Source organism: Heterocephalus glaber, unplaced genomic scaffold (assembly GCF_053883595.1).
Source record: "Heterocephalus glaber isolate CG9 unplaced genomic scaffold, H.glaber_assembly_v1.0 deba00000071, whole genome shotgun sequence".
Classification (NCBI taxonomy): domain Eukaryota; kingdom Metazoa; phylum Chordata; class Mammalia; order Rodentia; family Bathyergidae; genus Heterocephalus; species Heterocephalus glaber.
The window spans coordinates 11,832,496-11,849,270 of record NW_028258137.1 but is presented as its reverse complement, the minus strand read 5'-3'; the positions used below and the strand labels follow the sequence as shown (position 1 = coordinate 11,849,270).

Here is a 16,775-nt window from a genome sequence, read left to right as displayed (position 1 = left end):
AACACTAAACTTGCTGGAAGATAAGTTAGGTAGAACTCTTGATGACATTGGCATAGAAAAGACTTTATGAACAAATCTTCAGTAGCACGGGAGCTAGCACAAAGAATCAACAACTGGGATCTCATCGTATTAAAAAGCTTCTGCACTGCAAGAGAAACTACCAACAGAGCTAAGAGACAACTTACAATGTGGGAAGAAATATTTAGCAGCTGTAGCTCAGACAAAGGTCTACTATCAAGAATATATAAAGAATTGAAAAAAATCAGACCTCCCAAATTCAAAGACCCAATTCAAAAATGGGCATCTAAAATAAACAGACATTTCTCAAAGAAGTAAAAACAGCAAATAAATATATGAAAAAATGTTCAACATCACTGGTCACTCGAGAGATGCAGATGAAAACAACACTGAGATTCCACCTCACCCCACAAAGAATGGCTACTATCAAGAAATCAATCAATAACAGATGCTGGCAGGGTGTGGGGAGAAAGGAACCCTTCTCCATTGTTGGTGGGAATGTAGATTGGTGCAACCACTGTGGAAATCAGTATGTAGATACCTCAAAGAACTAGGACTAGAGGTCCCATTTGACCCAGCTATTCCCCTACTGGGAATCTTCCCCAAAGAATTAAAAGAATCATACCACAGCGATATATGTGGACCTATGTTTATAGCGGCACAGTTTGTAATAGCTAAAGCTTGGAAACAGCCCAAGTGCCCATTGACTGGAAACTGAATAAAGAAGATGTAGTTTTTTTATAAAATGGAGTACTACTCAGCCATAAAGAATGAGAAACTAGAGACATTTATAGCTAAATGGATACATATTGAGGCCATACTCTTAAGTGAAATAAATAGGACACACATGTGTAAATACTGAATAGTTTCTCTAGTGTGAGAAATTCAAAGTGTAAATAAGGATTAAAATGATTAAAATGAATAACTGATAATCTGAAATGAGAAAAGGTCCAAGGGTTTGGGGATGGTGGAAGGGAAAGGGGAAAGGGAAGAAGGGAAAGAAAAAATTATGAGGAAAAAAAAAATTGGAATCAAACTCTGTGTAAATAGGGAAGGTTGGAGGGGGTGAAGGGTGCACAGGTAATGGGAGAAAAAATAAAAACTAAGATACATCATGTTCTGGTACAAACACTCAATGATAAATGTAAATGTATTAATACCTAAAATGTACCAATAATTATATATATATTTTTTTTTAAAGAAAGAAAGAAGAAGAAAAATGGTAAAAAGTCCTAAGTAAATCCTAACATTTCTTAAGGCATAATACTGCCTGTCACTATGCCAACACATTTTGAACATGTGATTTCATAAAATTCTCGTGCCCATCTTTCAAGACAGGTCCGACTATCTTCTCTACAGGTGAGAAAACTGACTAGTGGACAGTGCGGGAAATTGAACTCCAGTAATTCTTATAGTATGCATTCCTGTCCACTACATGGTATTTTTCACTAGCAGAACATCGGTAACTTAATCGCTTAGGCGCTGAAACGGGCACTTTGCAACCCCAAAATCCTGTGAGGCAAGGTTAAATCCATGCAGCAAACTCACAGAAGTTGTACAACTTGCCCGAAGTCGCCAAGCAGCAACCCCAGCCTTAGAGACTGGACTTCTCTACTTGCTCGCCGCCCTGGGCGCGAGAAGGCTCCATAAGCACTTTCGCGCACACAATCTCTGCCTCAGTGTCCCCAGGCGCACCCCACTCCCCAAAGGCCCGCAGGAAACCCCGAAAGCCTGTCAGTGCCTGCCTCAAAGGTCATCGAGTCTCCCCTTGCCTGCCCAAGTCTGACAGCTCCAGGTCACTCTTGCCAAGTTCTCCAGCCCAGGCCAGGGGTCTCCCCGCCCCCGCCCCCAGTGGGCTGCAGCAACGTCGGGGGGAGGGGAACCACGGAGGGCGCATGCCCAGACGGCTCCATTCGTTCCTCGCCCCAGCTCACCTGGGAGTCGCGGAACTCGACTACCACATTCTCGCTGCTCCATCGCGCCGCCATCTCCCTCGCCTGGCCGCCACGGCCCGAGGACACCACTCTTCTGTCCCCAAACTCGCGGCTCCCGGCTCCGTAAGATCCGCGGGGCCCGCCAGACAGCCTGGGCCCGCCCCGTTCCCTCCTTCCGCCTGACCGCACACCATTGGCTGATCCAATTACCGACTCCTCCCCTTCTTCCGTCTCTTCCAATTGCAGCACCGCAAGTGCGCCCCCCCCCACTTCCGTCATCAATTTGAGTCACCCACACTCCCCACAGTTTGTGGACACGCCCCCTGCCGTGAGCTCTGAGGGGAATTGTAGTCCAGGTCGACGTCAGCCGAGGGGACCCAGGAAGAGCTCGCAGATTAAGATTTGGCCAAAAACAAGCGATTGTTGTCCTCACTATCTTATCGCTGTTGTCCCCAGCATTTTACCTATCAAAACTCAACATTTGCACAAACCGAAGATACGTCTTTTCTTGATCCCTGCCATCCATCCAGGCTCTGAAAAGTCTAAACGTGTCATTTGTTTTCATAGAGTACAGTGCTTCCCAAGGGTCGCCTGGAGGTTTCCACAGCCTTTTCAGGGGGTCTCCAAAAGCAAAACAGTTTTCATAATTCTGCCCTAAGAAGTTATTTGCAACTTCTCTTACCAGTGTGCAGTAATGCAGCACCAGACTGAGTGTAGTAGATGTGAGAATCCACCTGTTTATCTGGTAAACCAAAGATTAAAAGACTTGTCATTCTCGTTAGCATATTTTTGGTTTTGGAAAATATAGTATTTTTCATTTAAAAGTGAATGGTTAGCTGAGTGTAGTGATGCACACCTGTAATTGGGAGGCTGAAGCAGGAGAATGTCCACAAATCAAGGCCAGTCTGGGGTACATAGTGAGTTCAAGCCCAGACTGAACTACATACCAAGACCCTGCCTCATCAAAACAAAACAAAACAGGGCCGGGGATTTAGCTCAGTCGCTTGCCTTGCAAGTGCAAGGTTCTGAGTTTGATCCCCAGTACCAAAACAAAACAAAAAAGGATTGCCAGGCTTGGAGATTCACACCTATAATCCCAGCTACTGGGGAGATTGAGGCAGGAAGCTAGCAAGTTGTAGGCCAGCCTGAGCAATTTAGCTCAACCTTGTCTCAAAAAATTTTTTTTCTTGCTTATCTTTTTTGTGTGGTGTTAGAGATTAAACCCAGGGCTTCATGCATGCTGGGTAAGCACTGTACCATTGAGCTACATCTCCAGCCATCAAAAAATTTTTTCCAAAAGAGGCTGAAGATACGCTCAGTGGTAGAGTCCATGCCTGGCATTTGTGAAGTCCTGGGCATTGGTAAAAATTAATTAATTAATTAATTAAAAAGTATTATTAAAGCCCTGTGGTGTTAGTCTCAGTACTAGGGAATCTGAGGCGACAGGATTGCTTGAGTCCAGAAATTTGAGACCAGCCTGGACAACACACCAAAATCCCATCTCAAAGGAAATGTATTATTAATGTTCATGTGAATTAATGTTTAAATACAATGAATATTTTTTAAATTATCAGTTTTGATTTTTAATAGTTATTATCAATACATTAGCCCACATAAACTTTTTTGGGGTCTTCAATGATTTTTGAAAGTGTAAAAGGAGGCTAAGATCAAAAAGTTTGAAAACTACTGTTTTAGCATGGCGGATAAATGCCCCTCTTCAGTCCCACCCTCTCAAATACTGGATTTAGTCTCGTTTCCTTATAGGAAGGGAAATGCCTGACCTATTTGGTTGTTGTGAGGAGCTCAAACAAAGCTTGGAATATCCCAAATATTCAAAAACAAGCCCTTCTTGTTGGTGTTTATATTATCACCATTTCTATGTGTAAGTCATTGTGTGAATAGAGAAAAGGATTGGCCTCTTTTTCCTGGAATATTGGATATAAAAAGACATCGCAGTGGCACAGTCCTGTAATCCCACTTACTAGGGAGTCTAAAATAGGAGGATCAAAAATTCAAGCCCAGCCCAGGCAACCTAGTGAAACCATCTGAAAGTTTAAAAAGGGCTGGAGATATGGTTCAGTGATAGAGTGCCCCTGGGTTGAATCCCCAGTACCACAAAAATAATAATAGTAATAAGAAAAATGTTAATAAAGAATATAGACCCATCCACAGATTAGGGTAACTATCAACTCAGCCCTGTTCACTCCGGACTGTCCAGGTATTAGCACCTGCATCCCAGAACATCCTTCAGTACCAGGAAAACTGGAACACTTTTTCCCTCTACAATAGGTATCTACTTGGCATGGCAGAATGAACCATGTAATATAATAGGTGGGCAAGTAATGTGTCAGGAGGGAATAGTCTAAATGGAAGATCTAAAATGGCATCTTGAAGGTGACATTTGAGCTTTTCAGTATAATATTAAGATTTTGATAGGGCACACTATAAAAAAAAAACAGTGTGAACAAAGACCTTAAAGTGTGAAGAGCAAGATATATTCCAAAGACATAAAGCTGTTCACAAATTTCCCCCCTCCCCCCACCACTGTGCTTCTTTCCTTCAGAAAACACATCACGATTTAATTCAGTATCCTTTTTTATTTAATATTTTCAAGCTTTCAGAGAACCAGATCCATTTTGTTGGGTCTTGCATGGTAACTGCATATAGAGGTTGATCAGTAATATTTGTCCAGTGAATGAATGCAAATAGCATATAAAGTCAAAACTCTAGAGTGCTGTCTAGGTCAGGAGGACCCCTTCTGTGCAACCAAAAGTCATTTGAAAAATGATTCAAGGTCTTTGCTTGTAATTCTTTACATCTAGAAGGAAATACAGAATCACCAACCATTGTCCTAAAAAATCCCCTTGCTTTCTTTCTCATCTGCCTACCATATTTTCTCATACACCAGAGCCCTTAAAAAGCTCCTTCCCAGGTATAGTGGTGCACACTTGTAATCCAAGCTACTGAAGAGGCTGAGGCAGGAGGACTCCAAGTTCAAGACCAGCCTGGGAAACTTGGTGAGAACTTGTCTCAAAATAAAAGAATTTAAAAGGCTGAGAATTTTGTTTCTGTTTTTTTTTTTTTTTCTTTTGGTACCAGGGATCAAATTCGGGTCTTTGCGCTTTCGAGGCAGGCAGCGGAAGCACTGAGCTAAATCCCCAGCCCTAAAGGTCTTTGCCCTAAAGAGACAGGTGGACAGTCAGTGTGGGAGAATGCTATGAGAAAGTTCTTTTTTTTTTTTTGGTACCAGGGATCGAACTCAGGACCTTGCACTTTCGAGGCGGGCGGTGAAACCACTGAGCTAAAATCCTCAGCCTGAGGATTTTAGCTCAGTGCTCCCTGGACTCAATCCCCAGTACCAAGAAAACAACAAAAACGAAACTCTTCCTTGAGCCAGGCATCATGGCATACTCCTATAGGCCCAGCTCTCAGGAGCCTGAGGTCGGAAGATCATTTGAACCCAGCAGTTTGAGACCATTTCCACAACACAGTGAAATCCCAAAACCCCATCTCAAAAACAACAAAAAAACTCTTGTATCCTTCACCTCCAACCTCCTCTAATGCCCTTTCTTCCTGCACCCCAGTGTTCTCCCAATTCTCCATCCCCAGTTACCAAAGGCAGCTGAGTATAGTGAAGCTCACCTTTATCTCAGCACTCTGAGTAGCTAAGGAGGGAGTTGCCCTTGTAAGTTTGAGCCCAGCCTGGGCAACTTAGCAAAACCCTGGTTCAAAATGAAAAAAATATAGCTCAGTGTGAAGCCCTAAGTTCAATCTCCAAAACCGCCAAAGCAGAAAACAATAACAAAATACTAAAAATTGCTCTGGAGAGAAGGGCCTCAGTTCAGAGGGCCAGGAAGGGGAAAGACTGCAAGCCAGGCTTAGAGGGAAGGAGAAGGAAATAAAATATTTTCTATGTGTACTCAGGCTAGGACATTGGAATAAATGAAGAAATTAATTCATCTAACATACCATATACTTATTTGCCTATTGGCTGGGACTAGTAGGTGATCAATGACTGCTAAATGAATAATTAGAGCATAGTCAGGCATGGCTATTACTCTGGTAGGCTGTAGTAAGAAAAGTTGGAAAGGGCTGGTTTGGAGGGGCCCTGCTTCGATGTTTGAGTTGTGTTTTGGATATGGATATAGATAGAGCTATAGATATTCCAAAGCTTCATCTGTCTACATATAACTGGGTAGTCTGCTTCCTACCAAAACCAGCAGGATCACCCTTGCCTGGGTGTTTCTGCAACTCTCCTCCACTCCTACCTCTTTCATACTTACCTAGTTTTCAAAATCTGCTTGTGATGGACTATGGGTACGGAAAGCACTTCAGGTTTCAAGTCCTTGGTGCTCTCTGTTCTCTCAATGATTTCTTTTTCAAATGTGAACAGCATTTTGGGGAGGTGGAGCATTAGCACTTTCCCAATTGTCTCCTCGAGCCCTTCCTCTCCCTCTCCTACATACACTGTGTACCACCCACACACAACACCGTCATCAAAAGTAGGGACTCAGAAGCAAAATGGAGAGCTGTCTGGCTGCTTCTTCCTTCTGGGTGCCCCTGAGATTCACAGGTAATATGTCCTGAATCAGGCTGGGGACCACAGGGATCCCTTGTCAAGTAGACCCCCAATTTGCTGAACAGGCCACAGGGCCTTTCTTTTCCCTTCCCTTCCTCCTTCTTTCTCCCTTCCTCTCTTTATTTTTTTCTCATTTTCTTAAGACAGAGTCTCAAACTCTCAGTCCTCCTGCCTTAGCCTCCTGAGCAGTGGGTTATAGGCATCACTATCATACCCAGCATGTCTTTTCAGAAGGTCACTCATTAGCCAAGCCACAGGAAGACAGGGTACATAGCAGGCCCAGAAATCCCAGGCTTTGGGTGGCTCTTATCAGCAGCGAGCCATGCAATTTGAACACAACACTTTATCTTTCTAGTCCTCGGATTCTTCTTCTGCAGAATGTGGAGTTAACTAAGACCTCTGTCCCTTTATATCAGAAACCTTGGACTCCTATGAGCCCGACTTATAATTTCCCTCTTCATAGATCAGCAAATATTTATGTGAACGCATGCTAGCCTCCAGCTGTGTGTATTTGGTTGCTTCTCTGCTTAAGTTTTCCCTTTCCAACCAAAACAGTACAAATGTAAAGAGCTCCAAGAGGACTTGGGAAGATGTTTCTCACTAGGAGACTTTTGTCTACTCCCAGTGGAGGTGCTGGGGGCCCCCTCCAAGGCTTTGAGAAGTCCTGGCCAACCTGTGGCTCTTAGAGGCAGGCAGAGAGGAGACCATAGCTTTCCACCACTGCTGGGAGTAGGCCCCAACAAGCCATTCCCCTTATTTTCTGAACTGTGCAAACCCTAGACTTATATTCTTTGGGAGATGTTTAAGACTGGGGCTTTGCAACATAGTTTGCACATCTGCAAAGGATGTTGGCAATACTCCAATTTTATCAGCTCTTTCTCCTGGCTGTTGTGGTAGGTAGATTGGCAGTTTAATCCAGATTTGCAGCTGAAGAAGTGCCATGAAGCAGCTCACTCAGGGTCAGGGAGAGCATGCAGGTGAAAACAAATGAGCTCCGACTCTAGCTGGAGCCAATTCTGATTGGATATCCTTGTACTGACAACATGCAAAAAACCCCTGCCACTACCTAGGGCCTTGTGCACACAAGACTATCACTGAGCTGCACCCTCCAGCCTGTAACCTGTTAACTTTCAAAGTTTAAAGTTTAAACTGAGAACCCGCAAAAGAAACTGGACCAAAAAATACATTGAACTCTTGATGCAACAAATGACAATATGAAACTTATCTGGGACTGCAGGCCTGGGCAGATACCTGGTGCTTGCCATGAGTCATTCTCTACCACATGAAGTGGAGAATAAGCTACTGGATGGAGAGGTTTCCTAGCTCTGTATTTTAATATTTTCATTTCAGGGGAAAATTGTAATTTGCATAATTGTACAAGGAGATAACAAGGGCATTGCCTGAGAAAGATTGTGATTCAGGGTTCCACAGGGCACCTAACCTTGGTGATATCATATTCCAGAGAGTAGGGGACTCACCTTTGCAGGGCAGGAGCTCTGATGTTCAGGGTGCCAGGTATGAGAAAGGTGGGTTTATGATAACCTGTAGACTGGAAAATTAAGTAACCTTCATTAGGCGAAAGGTGTAATTTATTAAGTAGGTCTAATCTTTGTAACCTCATTCATTTATTTATGTATTTATTTATTTTTGAAACAAGGTCTCACTATGTAGTTCAGGCTGGCCTCCAACTCACACAGTCCTCCTGGCTCAGCCTCCCAAGTGTGGGATCACAGGTGTGCACCACCACCCCGCCTATTACCTCATTTAAAAGCATATGGGGGGGGGCGTGGGACAGGGATTTAGCTCAGTGCTTCTGCTGCCTGCCTTGCAAGCGCAAGAACCCGAGTTCAATCCCTGGTACCGAAAAAAAAAAAAGTCCAACATAAAAGCATACAGGGAAAACAGAATCACTATCTGAAGATTCCATGATGAGCATTTTCATTGTATAGCTTAGAAGCCCAGCTCTGCTTCTACTGATTGCTTGACCTTTCAGTGTCCATGGGGTGTACATTTTATCTACCTATATGTCTATCTAGCTTTAGCTGATGTCTCAGTAACTTTTCTTGTTGCTGAGACAAAATACTCAACACCCAACGTTAAAGGAGGAAAGGTTTACTGTAGCTCACAGTTTGTGGAGGAAAAGTTTCACTTTATGGTTGGCTGGCTCCAAGGCAGGGTGGTATGGCAGAGAGGCATTGCAAAGGAGAAACAGTGCATGGTGGGCAGAAAAGCAGCAAAGTAATGACGAAGTAGCAGCAAAGCAGCAGCCTCTCCTTTTGTCCCTTCCAGGTTACCTGCCTTTTGGATGTGGCCACCTGCACCCAGGGTATGGCACCCTTAATCCCAGCAGCACACACCTTAGATCCAGCCAGCTCTGAAAAGCCCCACCTATGAGTGCATGAGGCTTTGGAGGGACAGCTAGATACAAGTCGTAACACCTGACTTAGACATTAAAATGTAACATATATTGTCTATCTCAATTGGGCAAAATTCACCTTTTAAGCACATAATTCAGTGGTTCTTAGTATATTCACAAGGGGTGTACAACTATCTCCATTATCTAATTCTAGAACATTTCTATCATTTCAAAAAGAATCCTAGGCCAGGTGTGCTGATGCCTTCATTAGCTCAGCATTCTAGGAGGCTGAGGCAGAAGGAGTACAAGGTGGAGCTCAGCCTTGGGAATTTAGGGACTTAGTGAGACCCTGTCTCAAAACAATAAAAACGTCTGGGAATGTAGCTCAATGTGAAGGCCCTGGTTCGATGCCCAGTACCTCCCCCCTTCTCCAAATACACATATAAAATTAAAAAAGAAAAGAGAAGGGAAAAAAAAATCCTAGCAGTCACTCTCCATTCTTCCCTTCTCCCAGGCTCTGGTAACCACTAATCTTTCTGTCTCAATGGATTTGCCTACTCTGGACATTTCATATAAATGGAATCACACAGTGTGCAGTTTTTTAAATGACTAGATTGTTTTATTTAGCATGATGTTTTTAAGGTTCATACATGTTGTAATAGGTACCATGACTTTATTCCTTTTTATAGCCAAATAATATTCATTTGTATTAATATACCAAAACTTGGTTTATGTTTTTATCAGTCAATGGATATCTACATTGTTTCCAGTTTTTGGCTATTTCAAATAAATCATGAGTTTTTAAATGTATGTTGTCATTTCTCTTGGAAATATATCTACAGGTGGTGGCTGGGGATTTAGCTCAGTAGTTCTGGTGCCTGTCTTGCAAGCACAAGGCCCCGAGTTTGGTTTTGGTCCCTGGTACCAAAAAAGAAATATATCTACAGGTGGAATTGCTAGGCCATATTGTTAACTTAGTCCTTTTGAGGAATGGTCAGGCTGTTTGCTAAAGGAGCTGCACCATTTTACATTCCTACCAGCAAGGTATGAGGATACTGATTTCTCTCCTTTTCACCAAAAATTGTTACTGTACTTCTCTTTGATTGTAGCCATCCAAATGGGTCTGAAATGGTTTTCTGGCATCCTAGGCGAACAAGAGAACAGGGACTCCATTTGTCTTTCCACCCTGAATTTTTTATTTTATATTTTTGATATTGGTGATCGAACTCAGGACCTTGCACTTTCGAGGCAGGCGGCAGAACCACTGAGCTAAATCCCTGGCCCCTCCACCCTGAATCTTATAATCTAGTACAGTACGTACAGTACGTGATGCTTATTAGATTATAAACATTTTGTTAAATAACTAAAAATGTATTGAATGAACAAGTAAAGCAAAGCTACTTGGATGAGATAAGTCGTTGTGTGCTTATCTCCCCAACAGAGATCTATCCATTAATGGATCTGGTATCTTTTTTTCTTCACAGTACTGAACCATTCCTCTTCTGATACCGTAGTCTTTCTAGTTTTTTGCAGATCACTCATTTGGATTTCAGATGTGTACGAACTCCTCATTCAGGAATGCACAGATAATTTCCGACAGCTGGGATCAAACTCGGGACCTTGTGCTTGCAAGGCAGGCGGTGGAACCGCTGAGCTAAATCCCCGGGCCAGTGCACTGATAATTTCTTGGATATTGGCTCATAATTTTTCTTCCTACTTTGATTTATTATACAAAACTCTTAAATTTCTTGTACAGGGCTTTTTGTTCACCTCTGAGCACTCCATGTTTGCAAATTACTGTCCTGTTGCTTTCCAAGTTGGCCACACTGGAACAATCAGTATCCGCAACAGGCCAGCTCCTTTCTTTTCTGTTTCCTTTTAATATGAATGAATGAATGAAGGTGCGTATGTGAGAAAAACAGGGACTGAAGTGGAAAGGTAATTCTTGGTTGCAAATGTAGATTTGCTCAACAAATATTTCGTACTCACTGTGTCCTTGCCCCTTGTGGTGTATATCAAAACACACGGTAAATAAAACAAGGCGTCTGCCTTGGACGAGGAATTTCTAAAGTCAGTTCTAGCTGCAATATTCTATTTCCGTGCTTTTATCTTCTCACCTTTTATCCTACAACTAATGATTCTGAGGATTACATTTTAGTTTAGAAGTCGACCCATTTGGTTAGGAAGTTCTGATCTAATCTCAGCAAAGCCCCAGTTCACAAAGTGCCTCTGCGCACTGTTCTGCTTCAAAACGGCTCACTTCCTCCCCGCAAAAGCTAAGTTTCCTGATGGGGCGGGGGGGTTGGGGGGTGGGGTGTCTTGGATGGGGAACCCAAAGAACTGACGGCACGTCCAGCAGAGGGTGCTGTAGGGGCAGATTTGTGCCGGGAGGGGAGCTGGACCAGGGACCCTCAGAGCCAGACAGGCGTATCGAGTATCGAGTGATTTTCTTTCTAGCTGGTGTTTCCTTTCCACCCCTTGAACCTTCGCCGCTCCTCCACCCCTCCGTGGCGCCCCTCGAATAATTAGCCACTTTCGTGCTTGCTTTGGAAAGACGTCTCTCTTCTGTTGCTAATGCCCCGTAGCTCAGGCCACCCGGTTCACAGCCAGACGAGGGCAGGCGGGGACCGCCCGGGCGTCACCGTCCCAGAGGCACCCCGGGGCGCCTAAGGGGTTAACCCGGCAGGGGGGAGGGAAGGGGGAGGGGGTGCTAGCCGCGCCTGCGCTCTGCCGCCCTCCATTGTCTCCACGGCGGCGAGGAGCGCCGGCGAGCGCAGCCCGGGGCTGAGCTGGGCGGCGCGGCTGGCGGGGCCGGCGGTGGCTGGAGCGAGATCGCGACGCGACGCGACGCGACCGCCGCTTCCGGAGCTCCGCCTGGCCGCCCAGCGCCGCAGCCCGCCCGAGGCCTGAAGGGGTCCGGGCCGCCGTCCATGGTCGCGGCGTCCTGAGGCGGGGGACGCGCCCGGCGCCCCCAGCCCTCTGCCGGCTCCAGTGGGGCGGGCGGCCTCCCCCGGCGCCTCCCCGCGCCCGCCCGCCGCCTCCCTCCCTCCGCCCCTGCGGCTCCCCTAGGGTTTTCGGGGCCCGGGGGCGGCCTGTGGCGCGCGGCACCCGCTCCGGACTGCGCCTCTTTGGACCTTGAGGGGAAACATGCGTTTGGCTTGGATCTTTTAAAATTCTTAGTTTGGGGCACCCGCCCGCCTGCCTCTTCCGCCCGGCGGGTTTTCTGTATTTTTTTCCTTATTTCTTTTTCTTCCTCTCGGTCTCCTTTTTGATTCCCTCCCCCTTTATGCTAGCCCAGCTCTTCCCCGGCTGCTGAGAAGTGGGGGAGGGTCTCGGCCTCCAGTTTCCCGCCCCATCGGGGCCCGGGCGAGCATGGGTGGCAAGCAGAGCACGGCGACCCGCTCCCGGGGCCCCTTCCCGGGGGTCTCCACCGATGACAGCGCCGTGCCCCCGCCGGGAGGGGCGCCCCACTTTGGGCACTACCGGACGGGCAGCGGGGCCATGGGGCTACGCAGCCGCTCGGTCAGCTCGGTGGCGGGCATGGGCATGGACCCCAGCACGGCCAGCGGAGTGCCCTTTGGCCTCTACACCCCCGCCTCCCGGGGGACTGGCGACTCCGAGAGGGCGCCCGGCGGCGGAGGGTCTGCGTCCGACTCCAGCTATGCCCACGGTAATGGTTACCAGGAGACGGGCGGCGGTCACCATAGAGACGGGATGCTGTACCTGGGCTCCCGAGCCTCGCTGGCGGATGCTCTACCTCTGCACATCGCACCCAGGTGGTTCAGCTCGCACAGTGGTGAGTCTACGGGTGGTGGAGGCCTCGGAGGGTAAAGAGCAAGGGAGGGCGCGCCGGGACGCCCCAGACCTGCGAGCCAGGATTTGGGTATGGAACTCACTCCTGTCTGCCTGTCCTTTGGTTCCCCACGCCAGAGGATGAATGGGATACCTCGTGTCTAGAAAAGAGGCTTTCCGCGAGGCTGCGGAGCCCGGCGTTTTGGGACTCCTGGTGTGTGCTCACTTGTGGATGGCAGATTCAGTGAAGCCTGCCCCCTGAAGTCTCATTTTATGGGCATCACTATCCTCAGAGAAGAGGTCTCGCCTGGCTTACAGCGAGTAGGCTTGGGTGCTTTCTTTCTGCCGCTGCAGCGTTTTGTCTACCTTACCTTTAAAGCAGAGGGGGTTGTCCAATTTGACCAGAAAGTGTTTCCTAAATAAGAGTGTGAAAAGAAATAAAATTGGGGACAACTGGTGCTTGGATGAGGGCTCTCTTGCTGGGAAAAGGGGGATGCCTAGTTTTGCCACCCTGCTGGAGATCTGTTTGAATTATTTAAAATGGAGCAGGCAGCTGGCATAGACAGGTGTGGCCTGCTGTATAGAAGGCCTCCCTCTCTGGCTTTGCAGGACTGGGGCTCTGGTCATGCAGTAGGCTTGGCTCAACGACTTTCACATCCCACCATCTTTTTTTCTTCTGCTTCATGCTAAGTGCTCTGCTGTTCCTGTGAATCTGCATCTTTTCCTAACCAAGAGCTCGGGAAGGTGGGGTACTATTGCCCGGCTGTTGGCACATGACTGGGGAAGGAGGATTCAAAGAATCTGGATGAATTCATTTTGGAACTTTGGTGACAAGCCAGCTAAAGCCTGACAGGGGATTTCCCATGCTCTAGCAGGCAGGGCAGGAAAGGCCTGGCAGGCGTTTGTGGAGGAAAACAGGTCTGTCTGGCTATCCTGAGAAGCCAGGTCAGGCTTCTAGAAAATTGGTCAAATCGGTGTGGGGCTTCGCTTTGCTAATTGGCAAGCTGACTGAAGAAAATACATATTCAGACTCCTTTGGGTAAGTTGGGAAATGTTAGGTATTGTATAGGAGAAAGATTTTTTCCTGTCCTTAGGGTATTTTATGGAGAATCACTGCTATTTGAAAATAGGGTAGGCTCTTTTTCTTCCTGGAAAGTTTCCTTTTCTTTTTTGTTCTATAAACTTTAATTTGTGAAATGATTTTGGGAGGGACATGGTGACTAGTTTAGTGTGGCACTTGGAAGTAGCTTTTGAATTGCTATTAAAATGGTATTTGAAGCCCTGACCAAATTTCTGGATATCATTGGAGTTTCTGTGATCTGTATTGCACTGTCCTGAAAGAGATGCATATTTGCCTTTGGCACTTTCAGGCATCCGATCAGCGTTAGGCATCTTGAAATTAATCTTTCTAATGCAGTTCAGGCCAGAAAGAGTCAGCTGTTTTTGTGAGATGATTATGGTTTTTAAAAGAAATGTCATTCGTATCTGATTTTAAACTGAAAAAGGACTATAAGTAGCTTCTCTAAAATCATAGAATTTTGTGCGTAGCAAAACAAATGTAATGGAAGAGGAAGAAATTTCTCAAGTCTGCCTCTTACTAGAAACTTCTTTATCCTTCTTCCTCTACCAGGTTTCAAGTTAAAGTTATGAGCCCACAAATGGATTCCAAAATTGCACACTCCTCATGTGTGGAGACATAATTTATTTTTTCATGCAGTTGCAGTCAGGGTAGGGAGTGCCCATTGAGCCATGAGGATACAGGAAAAGTTGGAGCCAATGCGTTAGTCTTTTAGGGAGGGGTACCCCTAAAGTGTGTGTGGGAGGCTGCTGTTAATATTCTGGTAATAGCATTCATTTTTGGTACCAGGGATCGCATTCGGGACCTTGCGCTTTCGAGGCAGGCGGTGGAACCACTGAGCTAAATCCCCGGCCCTAGCATTCTTTACTGTATAGGAGCATCTTGTCTTTTTGCAAGATGTTGAGCTTACATTTGGCCTGACCTATTCAAAGCCAGTAGTATCCTGCAGTTCACCCCAAAATGTCTCACGAATTCCCACATTCCCTTTGTGGTGAGGTTACCACCCTGATTGAGAACCACTACTTTGGAGATTTGGTTTTGTTTTTTTTCAGACAAAGTAATTAGCTTTTCCTGTGTGGTTCACTTGAGATGAGCCTTCATCTGCAGCTGTGGTTCTGTCTCACTCCACCAATAGACCATAGGGTTTTCTGGGACACCCCTCCTTCTCTTGTTCATTGCTGCAAGAAAAGAAGTGAGCTTCTGCTTTAGAGCCTTTGATTCAGGTCTGAGCAGCTTTTGCTCTTGCGGGGTAAGCTTCCGATTTTAGTGCATAATTGACAAGATGCCTGGAAACTGATATGGTGCTGTTGCTTGTGTTTTCAAGGTGCTTTGGGGACTCTTCCTGGCTCAGAAAGCAGTCATTATTGAAATTCGTGAAAGCTGGCCTCATGCTGCTTCTAGAAGTAGAGTAATGAAGTCTCATCTCCCTCTGAATAGCTGTGACCTTGGGCAAGACACACATAACCTCTCTCTAGCCTCATCTTTGCTACTTTAAAAATAGATGTGGTAATCCTCAGCAGTGACAGTCTGTAAGGGTCCCTAAGGGTTGTTCCCCAAATCCCATGAGATGATGCAGTGCAGTCACATGTCTTTTCTGAGTGCTTCCCAGAAAGCACATTTGTTTCCTGTGCTTCCCTGTGCCGTGACCCTGAATATCCTGTTCCCCATGCTGGGAATGCTTTTCCTTCCATTCTTCACATGGTTGGCTTCTTTGGATCCTTTACGGCTCAAATGAAATTTCTTCTCAGAGACTAGTCTTTAAACACTGGCCCATCCTTAAAAACTGGCCTATCCTGCTGATGTGGTGGTGCGGCCTGTAATCCCAGCTACTTGGAAGGCTGAGGCAGGAGGATTGGTAGTTCAAGGCCAGCCTGGGTAATTTAGTAAGACCCTGTCTCAAAAAGGGCTGAGGATGTAGCTCAGTGACAGTGCCCTGGGTTTAATCCCCAATACTGCAAACAACAGCAAAACCATCGAGGTAGCAGTGAATACTGGAAAGAATCACAGGAAGGGGCAATTTCTTTTGTTGTTGTGGTGGTGGTGGTGGTGAGTTACATTCCCAGCGCTTTTTATTTTATTTTGAGACAGGATCTCACTAAGTTGCCCATTCTGGCCTTGAACTAACAATTGGTCCTGCCTCAGCCTTTTGTGTGCCTGGGATTATTGGCGTGCACCACCATACCCAGTGTCCTTAATAGTTCTTAACATACTTTATAAATGTTTTACTTATTGCTTTACTTTTTTCTTACATTTTGACCAAATTCTAAGCTCCTTGAGAGCAGGACTTTTGATCACTGCTGTAACTCTTGCGCTGTGCCTTGCCTAGCACAGGTATTTTCTGAGTATGAATTTGAGTGTTTTGTGTCCATCATCTCATTCAGTCATCACTATGACTGTGAGATAAGGCTTTTATCCCCTTTCCTTTTACTCAAGGAAGTGGGTTTAGGGGGAAGTTGAGGAACCCACATAAGATCATACAGCTAGTAAGTTTTAGGTAGAAGAAGTGGGACTGGAGACATGGGCATGGTGTCACATACCTGTAATCCTAGCACTCAGGAGGCTGAGGCAGGAGGACTGCCATGAGTTTCAGGCCACCCTAGGCTACATAGTGAGTTCAAGGCCAGCCTGAATTACATAGTGAGACCCTGTCTCAAAAAAAAAAAAAAAAAAAAAAGAGGTAGGACTGGAGTGTATATCTGGCCACTCCAGAGCCTGTGCCCTTGACCATTATTCTCTGTGTCTAGCCTCTTATCCAGAAACAGAAGGCAGCAGGGTGGTGTCCTGGAAACTGTGCTGGCCAGTGAGTATAAGGGCTAGGCCCATCTCCTGACTGGGCTGCTGATTAACTGCCTGACTTGAGACCTTGGGCAGGTAGGTCATATGGCCTCAGAGTCACTGTTTCTTCATCCGCAAGTGGTGCTGGTACCTGTCCTGCTTACCTTGCACAGTCATCTTGAGGTCTTGTAGGACAGTGTTCATGAAGGCCAAAGGACATATAAATGGGCAGTGGAGACACTT

General features: G+C 46.0%; 2 protein-coding genes across 13 annotated transcripts in view; one reads left to right on the top strand and one right to left on the bottom strand.

The window, feature by feature from the left end:
• Wdr59 (WD repeat domain 59) overlaps positions 1 to 2,140 on the bottom strand; it is a 141,151-nt gene extending 139,011 nt beyond the window's left edge. For 10 of the 11 annotated variants that reach the window (XR_015448663.1, XR_015448664.1, XM_021256700.2 and 7 more), the window contains exon 1: positions 1,953 to 2,140. Coding sequence is in view for 8 of the 11 variants with exons in the window: in XM_021256700.2 (XP_021112359.1) it covers positions 1,953 to 2,006 (54 nt within the window). In the remaining 3 variants the exon portion in view is untranslated. The remainder of the gene's footprint in view (positions 1 to 1,952) is intronic. The other variant, XM_087204494.1, reaches the window with a different exon arrangement.
• A 9,490-nt stretch (positions 2,141 to 11,630) lies between these two features.
• Positions 11,631 to 16,775, top strand: part of Znrf1 (zinc and ring finger 1) — a 105,860-nt gene continuing 100,715 nt past the window's right edge. The window contains exon 1 of one of the 2 annotated variants that reach the window (XM_004842845.4): positions 11,631 to 12,683. In XM_004842845.4, coding sequence (XP_004842902.1) covers positions 12,260 to 12,683 — 424 coding nt within the window. In that variant the 5' untranslated portion in view covers positions 11,631 to 12,259. The remainder of the gene's footprint in view (positions 12,684 to 16,775) is intronic. The other variant, XM_004842846.4, reaches the window with a different exon arrangement.